Source organism: Kryptolebias marmoratus, linkage group LG21 (assembly GCF_001649575.2).
Source record: "Kryptolebias marmoratus isolate JLee-2015 linkage group LG21, ASM164957v2, whole genome shotgun sequence".
In the NCBI taxonomy this organism is placed as follows: domain Eukaryota; kingdom Metazoa; phylum Chordata; class Actinopteri; order Cyprinodontiformes; family Rivulidae; genus Kryptolebias; species Kryptolebias marmoratus.
Window position 1 is genome coordinate 13,540,919 of NC_051450.1, and position 21,864 is coordinate 13,562,782.

At 37.9% G+C, this 21,864-nt stretch overlaps 1 protein-coding gene across 2 annotated transcripts; it reads left to right on the forward strand.

Moving 5' to 3' along the window:
- The first annotated feature begins 52 nt into the window (after positions 1-52).
- On the forward strand, positions 53-11,104 carry mettl4 (methyltransferase like 4). Of its 2 annotated transcripts, none has more exons than XM_017406415.3 (9): positions 53-318; positions 1,006-1,071; positions 1,269-1,629; positions 1,787-1,856; positions 2,400-2,574; positions 2,669-2,769; positions 2,859-2,944; positions 7,916-8,150; positions 10,697-11,104. In XM_017406415.3, the coding sequence occupies exons 1-8, from the start codon at positions 88-90 to the stop codon at positions 8,122-8,124; spliced, it is 1,299 nt and encodes a 432-aa protein (XP_017261904.1). In that variant the 5' UTR covers positions 53-87; the 3' UTR covers positions 8,125-8,150; positions 10,697-11,104. The 2 variants fall into 2 exon arrangements, with proteins under 2 accessions (XP_017261904.1, XP_017261903.1); XM_017406414.3 differs by having other exon boundaries at positions 7,916-8,112.
- Positions 11,105-21,864: the final 10,760 nt, after the last annotated feature.

Genomic DNA, 21,864 nt, shown 5'->3' on the forward strand with positions numbered 1-21,864 from the left:
AAACTTTCTGGGCACATTAATGATAACGAATAGAGGCTCGAAGGAGAAGAAAAGCAGGCTGCTGTCATAATTTATTACCAGGGCGCCATGTCCGTGGTGTTTCAGAGCAGTTCGGGTTGGGTTTTGGACTCACTGTCGCTCATAAATCGTGGCTATCAGCAGTGCATCCGGTGGGCAGACAGTGATAAGTCACATGTGAAGTGTTGTTTTAAGTGGCGGTGTTTTCAGATTTTAAAAAGCCGGTATAATCTAAGTGGCGGTGCTGCTGTGGAAGGAGAACACAGTGATGTTCTGCACAAAACAGATAAACCATCAAAGGTAAAACCTGCATCTGGTGTAATTCTAATTCATCAAAGGTTTTCAGGAAATGAGCTGAACTTTCACATTGCAACCATCACCAAACCTCTCTCTATATATATAGTCCCTAAATGTTCTCTGAGGGTCAGCTGCACTTCTCACATCTTTCAGAGAACCTCCAGGGGCCATTTCCTAAAAGGAACCCTGAAAATAAGTTGCAGCTTTTACATTGTAACCTTTAGAGAACCTTCATTCAAACTGTCTGAACACATTTTTTGTTCAGTGACACTTCGACAAAATGTAAATGTTCTGAAATGGCTTCAAAAAGCACCAAAAGTGATGCTTCTTCAATTCTTCTCAGGGTAAAGAAAAAAAACAAATGCTGTTGATTTGCTTTAAAGTTGGCATGCCCATTGATGTGCACATTGTAATACATTTATAAAAAGATGTTTTGATTATATTATTCCATCAAGTGTTTTCACTAGGTTTGGATGTTTTCCTTCTTGTTGTTCTTTCAGCTAGCCCCTTCTTTAGTGGTTGCCACACTGAACAAACTCGCTCAAAAAGATTTGGCAATTGTTTTACACCTGAGGCCCATTCTGACGGAACCTGGGCTCCAACCTGCAGCTTCAGGATTAGAAGACTGCGACACGGACCACCAAGCTATGTTTTCTATGTTTAAGTGTTCAAATACCTGTTGTCTTTCAGAAACGTAAGCGAAAACACAGTGAACTCAACCAAGGGGAAATTGATTCAAAGGCCTTCCACGAGAAGGTAAATAAATAATATTCTTCAGCATAACTTCTTAGGTTAACCCCTTTATTTTTAATATATTTGTGATGGCAGAAATTAAATCCTCTGACATCTGAACAGAAAGCATGAATCAAACAAGACAACTAGTTGGAAAAAAGAAACAAATGGTTGCATTCAGAGGTTTCCTACCTAAATATTCCCAATGTGCCACAAAACAGATCAGGTCTGTTATTCTGGAGGGAACCAAGCTCTTGGTGGATTCTGCCCGATCCCTTGGATACCTCACCGGAGAGACAGACACAGTGGAAGAGCCTCTTCCTTCCCAGGAGTGCAGCCTTGCAGCTCTTTGTGAGATGGCTAAAGAGCTCCCTCTCGTGGAGGATGAGGAGCAGAAGGAGTGCATTCAGTTACTTGCCACTGAAGATGGCTGTGCTGCGCACGTCGACCTGTTCTCGCAGGTGACAGAGAACAAGGAGGACTGGGCAGCAGTAGTTACGATGATGGGAGAGGAGTACGTCATACCTCCTAACACAGCTTTCCTGCTCTCTGATTTCACAAGAATACAACCACTAGTCCAGTGTAAGTACAGTCATTGTAAAAAAAACAATGATAAAGCAACTTGGGTGCCAAATTCTTCGTCATTTGCCAGAATTAACATTGAATAGTTGTGCAATGAAAATGCATTTTCTCATAGCCTGACACGGTTTGCTTAATGAGTGTTTTGTTTCTCTATCAGGTGGAAGGAAGTTTGACCTGATTGTTATTGATCCGCCGTGGGAAAACAAATCTGTGAAGAGGAGTCGCAGGTGATTTGGTATTCACTCATTTTATAAAGTGCAAGCAGAAAAAAATCAAATTGTTACTTTTTAAAAAAAAAAAAATCAAAACAGCATATGAAACAGAAAGAAAGAAAGTTGGAGTCAAGAGCAAACAACATCATTTAAGAAATTTAAATTCCAAGTGTTGAGGCCTTTATATTAAGCAATGTTGGCAACAGCTTTTGGTACAGTGTGGACATTAAACAAAGAGACATTTCATCTTATTTAAAACTTTTGAAACATTAAATAGGCAAAACGTTACTATTTCAAAAAGTCACTTTAGCAAGCCAGTGGGTTTGTACAACACTATGGTGCTTTGAGCTGATATCAGCTGGGCAACAAAATGAATTCTAATGAATTCACCTACTGGTGTGCAGGATATAGTGACCTCAAGTGTTGAAGTAGTGAATTGATGATACCCTATGACTTCCCTAAAACTCTATAAGCACAAAAAAAGTCATTGCTAAACATTAAAGTTTAATGTTAGTAACTGTGTTTGATATGATTGTTTTTTTTTTTCCTCCCATGAAGATATAGCTTTTTACCTTCAACACAACTGAAACGCCTCCCCGTCCCCCAGCTGTCATCTTCAGGGTGTTTACTGGTCACCTGGGTGACAAACCGGCCCAGCCACCTGCGTTTTGTCCGTGATGAACTGTATCCACACTGGGGTGTACAAGTTGTGGCCGAATGGTTCTGGCTGAAGGTACGGGAGGTCTAACTGATAAAGCTCTCAGTCATGGAAATCTCACAGACTGACATAATTCTGACTCTTTTAGGGGTTTTATCCCCCCTTTTAGGTCACCACATCTGGGCAGTTTGTGTTTCCCCTCGATTCACAGCACAAGAAGCCTTATGAAGTGCTGATACTGGGCCGATGTCCTACCAACACCTCCACAAGGTGCTGACTTCTCTAAGTGTCATGTTTGATGTTTAAAATGAGAAAACCCCAAGATGGAATGAATCCAGATCACATTTGTCTTGCTTTAGGTCTTCAGAAAGGCCAGAGATTGAAGATAAGCGCTTGATTGTCAGCGTCCCCTCCGCCCTGCACTCCCAGAAGCCCTCACTGTCAGGTGATTTTTTTTTTTTTGACTCGCAATGTTTCACTGTGCCACTAGAGGGCAATGCTGCAACATCACTGATTGTTATCGCACCATATAGAGATTAGATCTAAATTCTGTGACTATTTCCCATATAAGTAATGTCTCTGAATGTCTTCTTGCAATTTCTGCATATACAAAATTACAGACAAGGGCAATGCATTTGGATGTCAAGAAAACATTAAAGTAATCTAATATAGATTCCTTTTAGTCTAAAATAACTAGCTTTTCCACAGCAGAAACTTTATATCTTTGGCCACTGGTTGTAGGCTGAAGAAGGCAAGTTTAAAAAAAACAAAACACGTGAAGCCTTTTTATTTTCTGTAACAGCGAGCGTTGAACCCGACAGGTTTGACTCATCAAAACTGTAAACTTTTATTGCTTGAGTGTTGAAATTGTCTCACCCTGACTCCGACATCCTCTCCGCTACTCAGAGTCGACGTTAGACCTTGACAATGAATATGCAGGAACTAAGAATAAGGGCGGCTTGACGTCATTTCATTCCCTCCCAGGGGAACACGATTTATTGTGCAGTATGGGGAGCAACACACAGACGGTGTTTGCTGGTGCCCTTTCAGCAGCACAGAAAAGCCCCTGCCTCATGGAAGTAGTTGGATATTGTTTAAATGCATTGATTGAAATCATAATGATACCTCTATGGAGCTGTGATACCATAGAGATTAAGTAGATTAGGAAACAGATCGAGTTCGGGCTCCATGTACGCTTCTTTGTTTGACTCTTAGCAGGTTCATTCACAACTGGTTTCTTTATTCCAGTTGGTTCATTTGCTAATTTTGGGAGGTGATGTTTTGTGTAATGCACAAAGCATTACCCTCATTTAGGTGTACTGAATTTTGCAACATCTAGTGTCTCAGTTGCAGTCATAACCAATGACAAAATGGTAAAAAAAAAAAACTCTTTATTTGTCATTTTCAGCCTTTCTTTATTTGCACCATTTAAAACAGCCACCTGAATTCAGAAATGATTGAGTTTTCGATTCATCTGAGCCACATTTATTGGGCAGTTCTTTCCAATTAATTGATGAAACTTAATTACGTGGCATAAAATGATTTGTGGTCCAACAGACCTCAGTGTCATCTTAACTTTACTGATTTAGGCAGCTACAGGGACAGCTCAACGTCCAAAGCAAAGACTTTCACATTTTTTACCCCTAAACTCTGACGGCTTGCTTGAACTCATCAACTGTTTTTTTTTTTACAAGACTTTGCTGTTTGGTGTAGAAGTGGCATACAGCTGAAGGCTCAGACTCTTGTGAAGCATTTTTTGGTGCAGTGACCAAAGTGGGAAAAACCTGCCCCAAAAACCATCAAAACAAACATCACACGATGAAGGCAACTTACCAATAAAGCTGCTTGATGATTCACTGATTGATGTAATCGTAACAAAACAGACTTTTTATTGAAAAAGTTTACAACAATTAGTTAATTAAAATAATTAGAATACAGATTGCTGCTTTTTAAAGAATGGGGTCATAGAGTTTGATAGAGATAACCATTTAAGAAGGTGATTTAACACCTTTAGCAGAATATTGACGGTTAAGTTTTTTGTTTGATTTGTGTTATATCCATTATGTAAAAAATGGCTGATGTGGCCCCGGACCTGTGGTGTCATCCAGCCCGAGCTTCCTTTCCACATCCAAAACTATCACCTCTGTATTTCTGCCGCACTTTCCCGTATAGAGGTCTGCTCGAGCCTCTGGGCAGCCTCGGTGGTGTGAAGCCGCCGCACTCGAGCCCGCCACGCCGAGACATTCTGACCCACTTGTGTTGCCCTCTCAGATGGAGCTCCTGTCACTGACATGCTCCGTTGCTATGGAGAGATAAGAGACAGCGTTACTCCATTACAGATACGATCCTTGCCAGATGGCCAAGCAGAAGAAAAAAAAAAGTCTTTGGTCTTCACGTTTTGATTAATTATAAGATTCCCTGTTTTTTTAAAGTACATAAAATTTACTTCTGATTTCAGGATTAAAACAAACATTATTGTTTTAGGAATCAGCACACAGCCATTTATGTGGATTCTATTATTCCTTATTGAGGAACATATTTAACTGTGATCTGTGCAGCGCCTTGGAAAGCTACCTCTTGTTTTTATCTCTGTAAAAGTCCAGCAGTGTGTCACGTGACTTCTGCCTCAAATGCTCGTCGCACATTTGAATTCCGAGAACATTTTGAGATTCTCATCAGGCCAATCTGGTTTGTATCAGACAAGGACGTTAAAATTGAAACAGCGCTATTTGAGCTCTTCTATTAGTTCCATTTAAACTTAAAAGCAGCCCAGGTAGCCGTAAACAATTCATGTTCGGTAATTACCTCATACAATTGATCCAGCAGCTATTACAACAGAAGAGTCTTAAGCTCAAGCAGAAACAGAACATTCGTTTTTACTTTAGAGTTGTGTTTTTTGTTTTTCATTAGAATTACATAAGACTTATTTTCGATGCTTCAGCCAGAGGTTTTAGGATTAATCTTGCAAGATTGGTCAATACCAGTTTGCTAATCTTTAGGTTTGCTCTGTTTTTAATCAAAAAAGGCCCAAGACCTTCCTGTTGCAAAGCAGTGCTAACCAGCTGCTCCACAGTGCAGCCCCAAAGGGAAACTGACAAGTTGGTATCATCTTAAATAATGTTAACTTCACACTCACGCACAAACACAGTTTTATCACTGTATGTTTGAATAAGAAAAACTAAAAGGAAGTGGCAAAAGTTAAAGAATCTCTAGTAATGCAGAAATAAGTTTATGCACTCACCTGATATGGTTTTTGACTGGAGAAAGATGAGCTTTTAGGGAGAGTGAACATCGTTTCTGAGCCAGTCGACTGAAGCAAGGATGAAATAAGTTGCCATGACAGATTGGCTCTTAATTGAAGGTGATTCCTGAAGAAAACCTCTCCTTATTTTCCTCCTGTGGCTCTCCTAACAGTTGAGGTTTTTTTTTTTTTGGAAGGTTTGTTTTTTGTTAAGAACAACTATTAAATTACCAAAAACAACAAGCGAGGTAACCTTTATCACCACACTCTGTCCACTTTACACGGACGGTTTCAAACCAATTAACGGGAAAGGGTTTATTTACATTTATTTACTTTTTAAAGGACAAATGTCAGGACATTTTTTACCACTGGGTCCCTATTATTCCTGTCTCTATGATAAATGTTTTGCTACTTTTCAATTCCAAAAGTCTTTTTTTTTTATTTTACAAAAGAGTTTCACACTCGCTTAAGATAATTTGTGCCTTTTTAAAAAAAAAAAAAAACTAGCACCATTTAGCGGAGATAGAAAATAGATTGACTAGTTTGAATCGTTTGACGTAATTGGGTCCTGGCATTTATATGATGTAATTTGGAAATATCTTCTCTACCCAATCAATGATGCAACAATAACATTTTGATCACAGTGGTCTTTCTTAAGGGCGAAGTGTCTCCGAACCACCAAGGTAAAATTGTTCAGAAATAGTTTTAGCAGTGATTTCTTCCTTTTCCTTTGCCAGAACCTTGACACACTGTCCCATTTCAAAGTTAAGAAGATAATTAAACCTGAACTTGAGAGCTGAGTCACCACTTGAAGTTGAATTAGTTGTGTAGCTATATGTTTGGCCTTTCCACACTGCTGCTCTGTCTCTGTGACGGATATAGAAAGGGGGGGAAACGTAGACTTTTAAAGTACTTGTACAAGTTCAATCGATTTTGGGATCAGACTTTTGAGCTCATTAACTCCCTGAGTGTCAGAGTAGCACAGCAGCAGAGGAAGTGAGACTTATCTGTCAGGTGTGCCTCTCCTGGAATATTAGCGCTTACAAAGCCAAGGTCACCGCCAGTCTCCGCACAGAAAAATCTGCTCTGTGGTGTGAAGGAGCTGGGCAGCTGCCACTTCTGTCTTCTGCGTATTACAGAGTAAATAGCAAAGAGTTCTCATTCCAAAAGATGCATGCAGAGCAAACATTTACAATTAAGGAGACATGGTTGACTGAAAATTTGCACCGATTACCAGATTTATATCAGCCTATCACACTTTCAGGTGTAGAAGCACAAAGCATATTATTGCCTGCATGCAATAAATAATATATGAGCCAAGCGGAGTTTGCAAACTTATATTCCTCTAACTGGAGTAGCCTAACCTGCAGTCTTTTTTTAACATCAGTGTGGTGTTACATTGTGGGTGTGAAGACTGTCAATGGACCTTCACAAGCGGGAGGAAGCTTCAGTTCACAAATCAGGTATCCTGATTTCACGGCCAGTAGGAGGGATCAGGAAACAATATTAGTGTCAGGATGGAATGCAACTGAGGGGTTTTATTTTAAGCTTTTTGACACGCCGGATCTACTTTTTTTTTTAAGATACAAGTTCGGTACCTGAAATTTTCATGTCTGGATTTGAAGAAAAAAAAAAAAAAAAGAGCATCTCTGCACCCTCAGGAACCATACAACCCATTTTAGGATCGCCAATCAATCTAATATTTATGTTTTGGGCAATTAGAGAGGACCCAGAGTTCCTGAGGAAACCCCACTGAGGGTCCGGGAGGCCATCTTCACACAGAAATGATCTATTTGGGGTTGAAATGGGAGCTTGTTTTTGCCACTGTCACATCACTTACTGCCTCTCTGTCAAGAGTTTGGCCTATTTGCCCGTACTAAATAGATTTAGATTCATTTATATATTTAAATTAACAAAGATTCACAGCAATTGCATAAAGAGCCATTTTTGTATCTCTCTGTACTGTTGCTTGTTTTATCAGCTGAGAGTTTTTACACCCAGCTGATGTCATATGATGCTGGTGTCACATTCTTTGGAATTAAAAAAATAAAGCACTACTGGTTGAGTATTTGCCGCCTTTTGTAGTTTGCACTTTAGACAAGAAAAATGTTTGAATACCATGCATTTATCATAACTATCCCTTCTTCTGTTTTTTTGTTTTTTGTTTCGCTGCAGAGGTGCTAAAGCCATATGTCGGAGCTGAGGCCAAGTGTTTGGAACTGTTCGCACGGAGCCTTCAGCCCGGATGGACCAGTTGGGGCAACGAGGTGCTGAAGTTTCAGCACGTTAGCTATTTCAATGTGACACCTGCAGACACCTTTAAAGATGAGACCACAGATGACTGCGCACAAAAACCTGCCCGCCCTAACACTGTGAGCCAATGACTGACGCTCAACACCTGTCACAGCAGGTTTTTACTTGGCTTTTAATAAAGATTCTGCACCAAATCGTTGCTCTTTTTGATCTATAATCTGCATGCATGTGGGACCATCATTTTTTTCTTCTTTTTTGTTTGTTTTGGTCTGGGTAAATTCGAAGGTATTGATGATGGTGTTTGAGAGATGAAAGAGCATTTTTGTGCAGCTGTTTTGAACCCGACCACTTCCCACACAGCAGACACACAACACTCAAAGTTTTCACCTTTTTGGCAGTTATTGGCACAACTTGAGTCTTAAGGATGATCAAAGTATTTCTATTTTTACCCCTTCTATGCTGAATTTCTAAATATTCCCCGCTCCGATATTTCATACTGAAAACATGTTTGCCTGCTGTTGCTTTAAAGGAAGTCCTGCTTTTGTTGTATCGCCTACAATTCCTTTGTGTTGCCTTTTGATAATTTAGCCCCTGATTCTCCACGTTTCTACTGAAAAATGAGCTCCTCTAACCAGCTAACCTTGTTTTTTTTTCTTAGGGCAGAGCCTCTTTAATGAATTTGGTTGTGAGTCTGGTGAAAGTTGAGCAGGGCTGCCTCTGAGGACGACAGGGATGAATTATTGTCACTGCGGCACACTTCACATCACGACTAACGAAGCTAGAATGTGACTCCAGCAGGATCACTTCCATGTTACCTTCATCATGCTGTCTATCTTTCAGCACATACAGCCTGTAGTCCTATAGAAGACTGAGGACTGTCTCGCTCTAAAGTCAATGCTTTAAACTAATTAACTTCAATTAAATAATTAACAGGTTGAGGAAAAAATATATATTTTACTCCCCCCTCCCAAAACACGGTTTGTATTTAATTGATGTACAGCACGACAAGTTGTGGTTGGACAAAAACTTATTTAGGTGTCTTTTTTTATATCAGGCCAAGCCAGTCAGAACATCAAACAGGAGAAAAGTAAAAATATATTTACCTCTGAGAAAAGCTTTCACGGTTGATGTCTGCGATTTCAAATAATAAATAGGCACTTTTCCACACTTTTTCCATAACTGATGATCTAAATTCATAGAGGACAGCTGCTGTTTACTACATCACACTCATACTTGGTCTGACTGGTCCGAACCAAAATGTTTTTTAGCTTGAGGCCTAATCTAGTGCTCTCATGTTCTTTAATAACATAAAATATAGATATTACTGCCTGGCAAAAAAAACTAGGTAGTAGTTATCGACACACTATAATATAATAAAACTAGTGTCTAATTGTTGCTAAAATGTTCTAATTTGATTGCAAATACATTCAGGCTGCTAAAGAAGGTAAAGTTTTTTTTAAGAAATCTCACTTACTGTATATGACAACGATGCCACTTATTGACAGGGGCTACAAGGTACAACTTGTAGGTTTGTCACCCAATTTTATGCTCAAGCCCGGTCCACACTAAAATATATATTCTGCTGTGTTTAGACCTCAGACTCGTCCACACACAGATGGAGTTTTTGGTGGGAAATGCTTTTCAAAATGGAGAATTTTAAATATTCAGTTTTAAAGGTTTTTAAAAAAAACAAGGATGCAGCAGCCTACTTCATGAAGGATCACTGTCTCATCCATCCATCCATCCATCCATCCATCCATCCATCCATCCATCCATCATATTGTCAGTGTTGCTCATGTGGATGGAGATATATTTTTTTTTGAATATGGCTGATAAAGTAGGTAAATTATTCAGTTGCTTTTAAGACAAGTGAGCAGTTAGATTATAGTAAGTATTTTCAAGGTAATTAATGAAAGTAATGTTACCAAGAAACCTTCCAGTCAACACAGACCATGGTCACGGCAGGACATATTACGATGTGGTGGTGCCTTTTTGGTCAATGTTGTCGTGGAAATGGTATAAATGTTTCACGCAATTTTGTTGTTTTATTTAAAGCGAGGTTGTAACTTCAAGAAAAAGATCTTTGTGTCTGTATGATAGACTAAACACCTTGTGTCCTCCAGCATTTAAAAATGTCATTTCTAATCAGGATATCAGTTCATACACTTGTTGTGCTTTCATTTAATGTGGTCAGTTTTCCCTGTCAGGAGTCATTTGTCATGATAAAATGTCTTTTGTGAGGCTGATGTCAAGAAAAACTCAAAGTACCAATCAGATCTCCAAGGACTTTTTATTGTTTCTGTTCTCCTTAGAGCAGTCAAGGCAAAGATCCTTGAATTTTTCAGAAATACTCTCGTAAATGTTGCCATAAATTGTTCCATTGAGTCAAAGAAAAAAACTTGCACTAAGCATATCGGTATCATTGGTTTTCCATTGATATTTTCCCTGATGCTCTCAATTTTTTGTCAGCACTTCATCTGCAAAGCTTTTAGTTCTTTGGTTAATTTCACATCCTGTTTTTACTTCTCTCCTTTAAAAAAGACAGCTAAAAGGAAGCCTGTATTACTGCTTTTTTCATGTGGGTTACTTCATTGAAGATTAAATATAATAAAAGAAAGATGATAGAAGACACTACTTGAAATCTACCTTCTCGTATTATATTAATAACACACCTGTTGTTTTTCTCTCTCTTTCCTCTCTCAGTTTTTGTTATTGCACAACGGCCAGTATCTCAGACAATGCAATCAGTCTCTGAAGCCCATGATGCATTAAAAAAATGAAGTCATCATCTCTCTCACAGGCGCCAGTGAAAGCAGAGAGTCTTGTCAAACTAAAGATGAAGCACCAGCACAAAGACCCGGTGACCCTTCTTTCTCCAGTTTCCCCTGTTCCTCTGATAAAGCCTGAACAAATCAGAAAATATATTTATTTTAAGCAGTCAAAAGTAAAACCTTTATTTTTTTGCTCAAGAAGTACATCTTTAAGTCAGTGTGTATAACATGGCTGTGTATTAATTTCTCCCTGAAAACTCTGTCAGATGCTCTTTTGAATACATTTAAATTTTTTATACTTGTGAACATTTAGTGTTAAAACTATAAATAAAATGAAACAAAGATAATCTTGACTTTTCACCTGGTTTTTAATAAATGCCTGGAATGAACTGTTGCTGTCTCAAAACAACTCCATTCTCAAGGTTTCAACTGTAGTTCATGCAAATACCACATATTGTTTAACATTAAAGGATTATTCCAGCAAAAATATGATTTTCCTATCAGAAGTGCAGCAGGCTGCAACGCTTATGCTACAGCTAGCTGCTGCTACTGCTGCTGTACCCAAATAATTCTTTGTAATTAACTGTGTACAGCAAAACTGATCCTTATTTAATGGCATATAAAGCAGCAGTCATGTGAACAACGATTAAATCTTTCACATTTGAGTTGTTTTAAGATGACACCAATCCACTTTGGTTTTGGCCTCTCTCAGACTAGCCATTAGCTCATCAGTTCAGTCAGAATTAAACCCTATTTCTCCAAACTGTAATCATTCAAATAGTTATCTGCAGCAGAAAAGATAATAGTTGTTCATAACTGTCACCTAACCCCACTCCAAAAAAAAAGTCTAAGCTGTTGCTTTAAGAGTGATATTGAAATGTATAAATATATTCCATCTTAACAGTCCTACCAGTGTTTTTTATGTAATTTGGGATTTGAGAAAGTTTGAGCAAATGTTGCTGTAATTAATCAAAAGTTTTGTTTATTAGTCCGCTCACAGAGAGGAAAATACAATTCAGACACAACCAGGCAGCAAACTGGGAGTCATCATCTCCCAGAGGAGGTTGCAGTGAAGGACTAGAGAGATAATTATTTCCTAAGAGGTGCTGAGTCTTCTTGTCAGTCTCAGTTCCCCCACCCCAAAAACAGCTCTATGTGCTGTCTTTGCTAGACATGCACATCTTGTATCTCAGGCTAAAACAGCAATGAAAAGAGCAGCAGCACTTGTTGGTTTCGTCAGTCTTCTTCAGAGAGAATGTGTAATCTGCAGTTGAGTGTGCAAACATGGAGACAAATCCCATGATATAATTTTACAACCACAAGCCCTTGATGTTTAAGGCAGCAGGTCTAGTGTGTTGTTGCATCTCCAAAGAAGAGTTTTGTGGTCAAAAAACAAGCAGACATTGAAAATTTCTTTACCTGACTCTGCGTATTGTCCTTGGTTTGCAGCTGAACCTTTAATAAATTATTTTCTTTCTGCTTTTAGATGCTAACCATCTTCTTTTAATCATGCTATTAAACTTTATATAAGATTAATGCAGCTTCTCATGAAGTCAGCTTTGATTTGATTCTTGATATATGTTCAAATGATAATTTTAACCCCTCAAAGGTTTCATTTATTTCCACATTTTAGATTAGAGGAATCAAAGCAAATGCTTTTTAAAAATATTTCAAATGTATATTTTAGGATGTTTGGTGATATGATCCGATTTAATAGAGCCATGTATTTATATAAAATTCAGCCAGGGGAACAGGATATCTGGCAGTCATAAAATATACATACAAGGAGAAAATACAAACAAAATAGCTAAATTGAGTCATACTTTTATCCAAACTTCGTGTGGAAACTTTGCAGTACTACTTCAGGCAGTGTGTTGTATTACCATTGGGAAAAAATGATTTCATTTGGTGATGCAATTGGATATTTTTTGATGTTCTGATTTGTCCAAGTTTGTCTTTATTCATATCATAAGGATTAAGCTGAAAGTTTAACCATTTTTTTCTGCAGCTGTTACATAAAAAGCAGGCATACAACCTACTAATTCTCACAATTAACACTGCAGCCCCTTTTCTTACACCTCTTCATTCAGCTAAAACCTTTAATAAATGTTTTGTATTTTGTGCAGAAAAAAAGTCTAAATAAGTGTTATAAGCTCACATAAAGCTAGGGAAATCAAAGGACCTTTTCTTACTTTGCTGTCTGTCCTCTCCTTACTTATCGTGTATGTTTACGCAATCATCGCTGCCGTCAACTGTTTATCTTTTTATTAAATTATTATTATAATTATGCACAACCTAATGTTTCTCTGTTCGGTCTGTGTGTATTTCCTGTCCTCTCTACCCCCAGCAAGTTGAGTCAGATGGCCACCCATTCTGATCCTGGTTCTGCTGCAAGTCTTTTCTTGTTAAAAGAGAGTCATTCCTCCTCACTATCACCTATTTTCATGTGCATTCTCAAAACGGGAATTCCATCAAAGGGAAGATTCATATTGGCATTTTGCATTGGAATGGACTGTTCTCAACTGAACTGCATATAAATGGAACTGAATTTGACCAATCGCACCAAAGACCAAGCAACATGTATCAACAAAATTGTCAGTCAAAATTATAAAAACTGTAGTGAGAAATAAAAAGTCCAATCGTAGGCAGACACTTGAGAAATTTGCACAATTAGGTTTTGAAAAGATGGACAAGTTTCAGAGATGCTTTCTCATTTTAAATCACCAGATAGCAAATGTTATGGTGTAATTATTCATTTATATCTTAGGTCTCTTCAGTTTTAATTGGATTTTCATTAATTAGTCCTTCTTGTCACCTCGTGGGTTTTGTTTCATGCTGTTATCCTCCAACGCAGCCACTGAATTATGTGTGTCAGGTGGATTGGAGCCCCCTAATTGCTCACCAATCTAAATATGAGGATTAGTACATCTTCTGATCTGACTACTAACCTGCTGTTCAGGGCATTTTTCTGCTTTCTTTCCAGAAGATGCTGGAGCAGGTTTTCAACTCAACAGAGCCATATTTCTTTTCCTCTGAATTAAACTCCTCTTCCTTCTCTGCTCACATTTGAACAATTCTTCTCTTCTTGCTGTCAGCAAACTCAAAGCTTAAATTTAAAATGGCATACTGCCCCATTTCTGCTTTATGAGGAGTATAAAGATGACTGAAACTTTATTAATTTATTAGAGCCTAAATGAGTTTCAGAGTCTTCTCAGTGGCGTGTTAGCATTCAGTGTCGGTGAAGCCCAGATGGACAGATAGACAGCTCCATCCATATTCATTTAGAGGATACCTCATGTCTCTCATGTAAAGATCTGTCTGTCAGTGAGCAGCATGTTTCTGTGAGTCAATGGAAAGGTGTCACAGCGGAAAGAAATGGTCTGTTTGCACATTCGAACATGAACAGTCAGTCCAGAAGTCGCTCAAGGAGATAGATTGAAGGATATTAGCAGTTTAGATGTAAAAACAGCTGACAGGTGGATGGCAGCAGGAGGGGAAATAACTCTGGGCAGGGTTTACAAATCTTTTAGTTTAGTTAAAAAGAACAATTCATGACAGCTCTGTCTGTTTGTTACTTAACTCTGCTTGTTTTTTTTTGAGAGGATAGTCGTAGTAGAAGATGAATTTGTAACTCTGTGTACCGTTTGCTCATGATGTATATGAGATGCTTTATTATTTCCTTCAGAGAGCTCGTCCTAAATATTGTGTCATGTTGCACCACAGTTGCTGCAGGGTGTTCCTCTGTGCAAGGAGTAAACAGAATCATGGATATTTTTAATTCTGAGGGAGGAAGAATAATCTATGTTAATGAGTAAAATGCGGATGAAAACTATTTATTACTGATTAAAGTCAGGAATGCCTATGTGAGATGTTCTTTTCTTTTGTGGGGGAGGGGAAGGAGTAAAAGTAAGGGGTGAACGAGGATTACAATATTGTATTCATGCTGGATTTCCATAGGGTTGTATAAAAAATGTTCTAAAACCAGTGTGGGTTGCTCAGTTGCCTGATTATAGCAGTCTTGAATAACAAATACTCAGAGGTGTTTTCCTTTTCCTTTTTATTTTATTTTATTTTGAATCTTTGAATCCACACTGCTGTGTGTTTTAGTTTGGTGAACACCCATTTTCTCTTTCATAACTACAATGTCCCTGTACACAAAGCCATGTTCAGAAGGACTCGTTGCAATAAAAGCAACAGTTGCCAGATTTCCCACTCTCACAAAAGGGACTATTTTTTGACATGAAAATAAGATGAACAGTAGGACTCTGAATCCACTCTGTGACCCCTTTGCACACAATGACATGGATCCCAACAAAAAAACTGTACAAAAAAGGGACAGACTTTCATCTTTCAATGTAACAAAGACGTGTTTCATTCAAAGACACCTGAAGGTAAGACTGAAACACATCAGGATAATAAAATGAGAAGTTGCCTGATATGGTTTTTCAATCACTGAAGCAAATTTTGATATGTATTTGGACTGCCAATGGCCAACACACAAAGTCAGTTGTAACTATAACAATTTATTGTAAATACACATTAAAGTCCACTGGAAAAATGCTTTTAGTAGGGTCTCTGAAAGTTAACAGCAGAATATGGTCTCAAAACTCCCACCATAAAAACATAAAGATTTAGCAATTTTTCTTGTAGATATGACATTGTTTCTTCACAAATTAACATAATAGTACCACCAACTTCTTTTGGGGTCACCTTTATCACAGGAAATGCAATATGACTGTCCCAAACTGGGTAGCATCACTGCCGAATCACTAACAACACTGTGCTGCCTGTTAACCGGCTCAGACCTGGCCAATGCTGATTTTTTACTAAATGATAACAAATGTCAAAATAAATCATCCAATGAATAAATAAGTCTACCTCTAACAAAAATCTCATCTGCATATAAGAGGATCTTCAATGTCTTATTGCTCATTGGGACACTTCATTGATCCAATGTAATGTAAGTCCTTGCCCCACACCCAAACCTAAACCATCACAACTGAGTAACTATTTGCAACTTTTACCCTAACCACACCATAAAGACTCCCAATCTCAATTTATGTACAATACAACTTTCCCAATAAAATATATGTGATATACTTTAGTCTAAACAAAACAGAATTAAACTATTTTGTGGTCTTGTGTAAAAATGTCTACTGAGTAATTTCCATTGCGGTTTATTTTAGGGGGTGTAGAGAGACGCTTGACTCGGCCACCTCTCCTCTCTTCTGAGATGGTTGCATACTCAAAGCACTTGAAGGTAGTATCAGGTATTTAGCCTGATATGTTCTCAAAAGCACATTCTGTTGACCTCACAATAACACTCAGGAAATTGGAGACCTAATTTATGCATTCAGAGAGCCATGTTTTCTAAATGATACAACAGGTTTAGAGTTATCCCTGTGTCAATTTTAGACATGATGGGATCAAATCTGTTACTCTGACAGACAAAGGAGAGGTTTTAAGGGTTTCATTAAGCATCTATGATAAATGGAGAACTCTGACTCATTTGAGAAGATGATCCATCATATTAGCTTGCATAAAGGGAAGTTTAGGATTCACTGTCTGAATGCTGAAAAAAGACAAGTGTTGGAGATTTGCACTTCCTTTTGGACAAGACTTTATTTAAGATGAAAATAAATGTCAAAGTGGGGGAAAAGGCTGCCTAATTAAGCAGCTTTCTGACTGTAAGGACTGCTTAGTGGTCACATCATTATATCATCACATTTCATTTCTTTCTTTCCTTGGCAGGGAAGAATCCTGTGATCATTACTAAAATGTTATGAATAGGTTCTTGAGGAAATCTTTTGCCATGTTCTCAAAGGCATCAAGTATTGACTAAGCTTGTCTAAAGATGAGCCAAACTGGCTGCAGCTTCCCAAACTTTATACAAATTTGTCTTTTATTATGGGCTTTCTGTCTGACTGGAACCTCTCATTTCCCTCTTTGTATCAAACTGCAATGCTGAAATATATAAAAAAAGATAAAAATATTTTCTGTACTTGCTGGAAATATTTTTTATTGCAATATTTAACAATAATATTGCATATGCTGCATATAATCTTTAATGTTTACTTTCATAATACAGACAATGTACTTTTGTATCATTTTTTTATAGCTTTTTAAGTACGTATTTGAGCGTTAAACGATCCCCCTTCCATTTTGGATGTTACCTTCGAAGTGAAAATGAGTGTTTGCCTCAGCAGAAAAGTTCAAGTATCAGTCTAGTTCATGAGTGATGGTCGAATGGTCTGATGGACAGATCAGGGGTTTTATCTGTTGTGCTAAAGAAGGAGGTAAACCAAAAGGTGAAGCTCTCTTTTAGCTGTTCCATCTATGTTCTAGCACTTATCTGTGGTCATGACTAAATGAACAAAATCCTGGATATAAACAACTAAAATGAGCTTCCTCCATAGGGTGGCTGGACTCAGCCTCCCTCAACCTGAGCTTGGAGAAAAGCTGCTGCCTCTCTGCATGGAAAGGAGTCAGCTGAGGCGGTTCAGGCAGCTGATGCTTCCCGGTTGCTTCCATTTGGAGATGCTTTCGGCACATTTTTCTGGGAGTACAACCCAGGCCAGACCCGGAACCTTTTGGAGAAAAAAAGTATGTATCCCTTCTGGCTTAGAAACACTTCAGGATCCCCAGGAGGAGCTGTTGTTGTTTTTCTTTGGTTCTGCTTTATTAACTTTGTCCTTATGTATTATATTCAACACTATAAACTGTGAGTGTTCAGTTTTATATATTTCTATTTGCACATTAGCTGGATAATAACAGACCCAGTAATTTCTATATTCATGCAAAACAGCTGCTGAAAATATACTCTGAATCAGGCAAACTCTGAAACAAACCACGTCTTCAGTCCTTGTTATTGTGATGTTAATGAGCCGATAATGTGATTGAAAAAATTAACCTACATGGACTGAACAATCCTTAGATGCAGCAGGATCCAACAGGTAGTTTAAAGCATCAAAACCAGGATGTGTTTTGAAAAATAGGCTTCATCAAACTCCATAATACCCACATCCAGTAAACAACGAGCTCCGCATTAATTATGCATCCCAACTAATAGCAGCTCTAATAATTCAAAATTAAAATTGCATCTGTGATACCAAGAATTAGCTTAGCATGAGAGTATGTGTTGTTTGCTGGGTGTGGGAGCTAAGGAGGGGGGAACCCAATGAGCCACTTTTAAAAATAAGTAATAAATCACCTTCTCACAACAAACGATGTGAATCACCTCATCAAAGGAAAAATATTAGGCTCTTCAAAATGAAGGTGAGCAGTTAATTAGCAGAACATCACATCTAAAAACAGGAGCTAAATCCTGAATGAAAATCAATAGTTTTTAGTTTGTAGTTTGCACTAAAGAACCCACCAAACTGAAAATCATCTTTATATTTTGCAGAACTTACCCTCGCAGTGAATTTGGCTTTTCTGCCAGGTATTTTGCCAAAAGTAACCATGCTCTTATACTTCCAGCTCTCTGCACAAACAGAATTTTTAGGCTGCTTAAAATGTAAATGAATTTGATTAGGGGATATTAAACATGTTCTGAAGTAATGAGGAGTCATGCCTCTGAACAAATTCAGTTCTTGCGTATTCATGAAAGCCTGACTCCGAGCCAACTCCTGGTATGACTCATCCATTTATTTCTGTAAACCATTTAGCACAAACCAAGTCATTCATTCATTTGCCCTTCATTGTTCTGGACTCCCGAGGATAGATTGGGTTTATCTAAATAACTTATAGCGCTTTCAGAATTTTAAGTTTTCTGTAATCTTTAGGTTTAGTGGTATTGACTTCTCAGCATTAATTGCTGTTGCCAGCTTCCTCTGCTGTAGTGAAGAATAACAAAAAGGTGTGCAAGGTTACATCTACAGTCCCATCATCTGTATGCAGTGAACTGTAGGAGTGCATGTTTTGATTTTCACCCATTTGGAATCAATAAGAGAGAAACAATAATTTGATTGAAGAGGATTAAGTTTAAAGTAAAAACGCTTTATTGCTTTCACGTCATGTTGTCAAGCTAAAAACCTTTTAGTGTTGTATCTTCCCTCATCCCTATCCTGAATAGATACAGAAAACTTAAACACACTATTCTTTGTCTTCAGCTGATTTTGAATAACTAAATCTTGAGTCTTAATTGAGAACAAATAGAGGCATTAAAACAGTCATGTCATTATAGTTTTAATATCTTCTGATCAAATTATGGTAAACCATACAAAGTTTAGGTAAATGTTTAAAACTGAAAATAATATTGACTTTTAAAGTACAATGTGACTTTAAAACTTTCCTGAATAAATGTCTTGTGATATATATATAAATATATATATATATATTTATGTAACCAAATGTTATGCAGTTCATTCTAAAATAGTGTCAATCTAAGCAGAATTTTAAGCACATTATAGGTAAACAAAACATTTCAGGCTAATTGTTTCCAAACTTTCATTTTATCTGAGGCTGGGGAGTGAGGTAACTGGTCCAGGAGGGAAACCCAGACATCCCTCACCCCAACAACACTCTCCAGCTCCACCTGGGGGATCCCAAGGTCTCCTCCCTGTGGGATGTCCCTGGAAAACCTATCTAAGAGATAGAACCAAGAGACATCCTAATCAGATCACAGAACATCCTCAGCTGACTTCATTCACTACAAAGTAGCAGCATTTCTACTTCCAACTCCTCACAGATCATCAAGTTTGCTTGGCCACGAGGAAGAAAACTCATTACAGCCGCTTTTATCTGGAATCTCATTCTTTCAATTATGGTTCTTATCTCGTGATCATAGGTCAGGGTTGGAATTTAATTGAACCTGTAAATTAAACCCTTCGCATTTTGACTCATCACAACAAAGCTGAGATCCATCCATCCAGTTTTTGCTTCGTCCTACCATCACTCCTGAACAAGACTCTTTCTGGCAAATACTCATTCCTGACCTGGAGGGAACGCTCCACCTTTTCCCAGAACCATGGCCTCGAATACTGAGAATGTGGACACAGTCTTTGTTTTGGTTGCACAGGGATGGGATAACCTGCAAAAACGATACTGGCACCTCATGCTCTGCAAGAGTAAGGTGCAATGATCCCAACCTACATAACATAGTTCTTTTGCTCATGATCTACTTTGTCGCTTCAAAGTAAACTATAAAGTACTGTGTTTTTTTAACCACTTTCTGAAGATAATGACACTTTTAAATGTGTCAGTTTCACTTTTTCTAACATTTTTCATTACCTCATCATTATTTTTCCATCTATACCGATATTCTTCAGCATCGCTTTGCCCTCCCTTTCTCTCTTTCACACTTAGCCTCAACGTTGCAGTCAAAATAATCCCTCCTCTTCAACATAGAGCTCCAGAGCCCCGGAGAGCAGATGCTGAAGTGATGGGATGTCATCTCTGTCCCATATCAGTGACTCACTGAAGCCTGTGTGCCCTGGCCTGTCAGCGGCCTGTCGCTCTGCTTTGCTGGGCCACTTGGCAGCGTGATGTCTCACCACCTCACTGTTGTTAACACCAGCTGAAAAAAAAATCCTTACCTTGATTGCCCAACAGAAAGTCTTAAAAGAGGAATGGCACTTCTAAAATCTGTCTCCTGCCTCAGGTCATGCTGCAGTGTCCTTCACACACAAACATTCCTCTTCAATAAAACAAAAACAAACAACAAAAACATGAAACCACATCCCAAGTTGTATGTCTATGCTCGTCTGAATTCCTGTCATTTTAATTGCTGGTCGGATTATTTTAAATGTCTGCTATTTAGATTTTCTTAAACTGCCAGAAACACTGTTATGTTGTTAAAAAAGAACAAATGGAATAATGATAATGAGGCTATTGATGGAGTGTAAGATATACATCTTAAATTTAGGAAAGCTTTATGTAACCTGACACCTGCCATGCCACATTATTCGCTTCTATAAACATTAATAATTTAAAATCTGAATTTGTAAGTGGTGTGTTTATAAAGAAAGGCTGTATGGGTGTTGTTTTTTTCTAAAAGAATGGATCATTTTGGGACACAGAGCCTGCTAAAGGACTTTAAAAATAAAACCAGAAGGCAACCAAAGACAGCCTGACAAGACAAGAACATGAGTCACAGGGAAAGAAACAGGAGGATCTGACAAACAAATGAGGAAACCTAGGAATTATATATACTGGGAGAGGTGATTACTGAATTATAACATATGTGCTGATTACTAATAGGATACAGGTGGCATATAAGGAGCTTGAAACAAGGACTATGGAGGACATATATGGCAGTGAAGGTACAATAAAAGAAAGAAGTCAGTAACTTGGCATCTTTTGAAACTTATCCTCATTTTGAAAAACAATTTAAGAATTTAACCTAAACCAAAATTAATTTAGATGTTTTTTATCTTTATAGCTAAACAATTAAAGCAGCACTGCCAGATTTTTTTTGGTCTGTTTGGATATATCCAAGTCTTCATTAAAGTAATTAACATCAACGTATTTGGAGCAAAGTCTTTCTTTAAAATGGCCTTCTAAAACTCAAAGGCTTTTAGAAAAAAAACAATTGTTGTTCACTAAAACTTGTTTTCAGCCTCTGTAGAAACTCAAAACATTAAAAAACCTGTTCAGGTGAAATATTGGTTTTTTGCTGTAAATTATTCACTTTGCGCTAGTAAATTTTTCAAATAAAAAAGAAATATCTTTTCATGCCTTTCGTAAAGAATGATGCAATGTGGTTCCACAGCTGGCCTAAAAGGTGAAAGCACACATTGTGCATCACGTCTGCACAAAGGGCTCAGATGCAAGAATACATTCAAGCAAAGGTTTGTTCTGATAGATAACAACAAATTCACTTTTGGGGAAAACAACAACTACTCATTACTCAGAATTATCTTTAAAGAAATTTTAACACATGCAGTAAAAGCTTTGTAGCTCACTACAAGAACACTAACCTCACAAATCTAGATCATTACTCACGGGTTACTTGTATCCACCTGCATAAAGCTCCAATCCATATCGCAACACGAGCAGCCTGTAAATGTATTTTTTATAAAAGACAAATAATAATTTCTTTTGCTTTTGATACAGTCAGGCAATGACAGCTTTCCAGGATTTTGGATGTTAGAAATATTG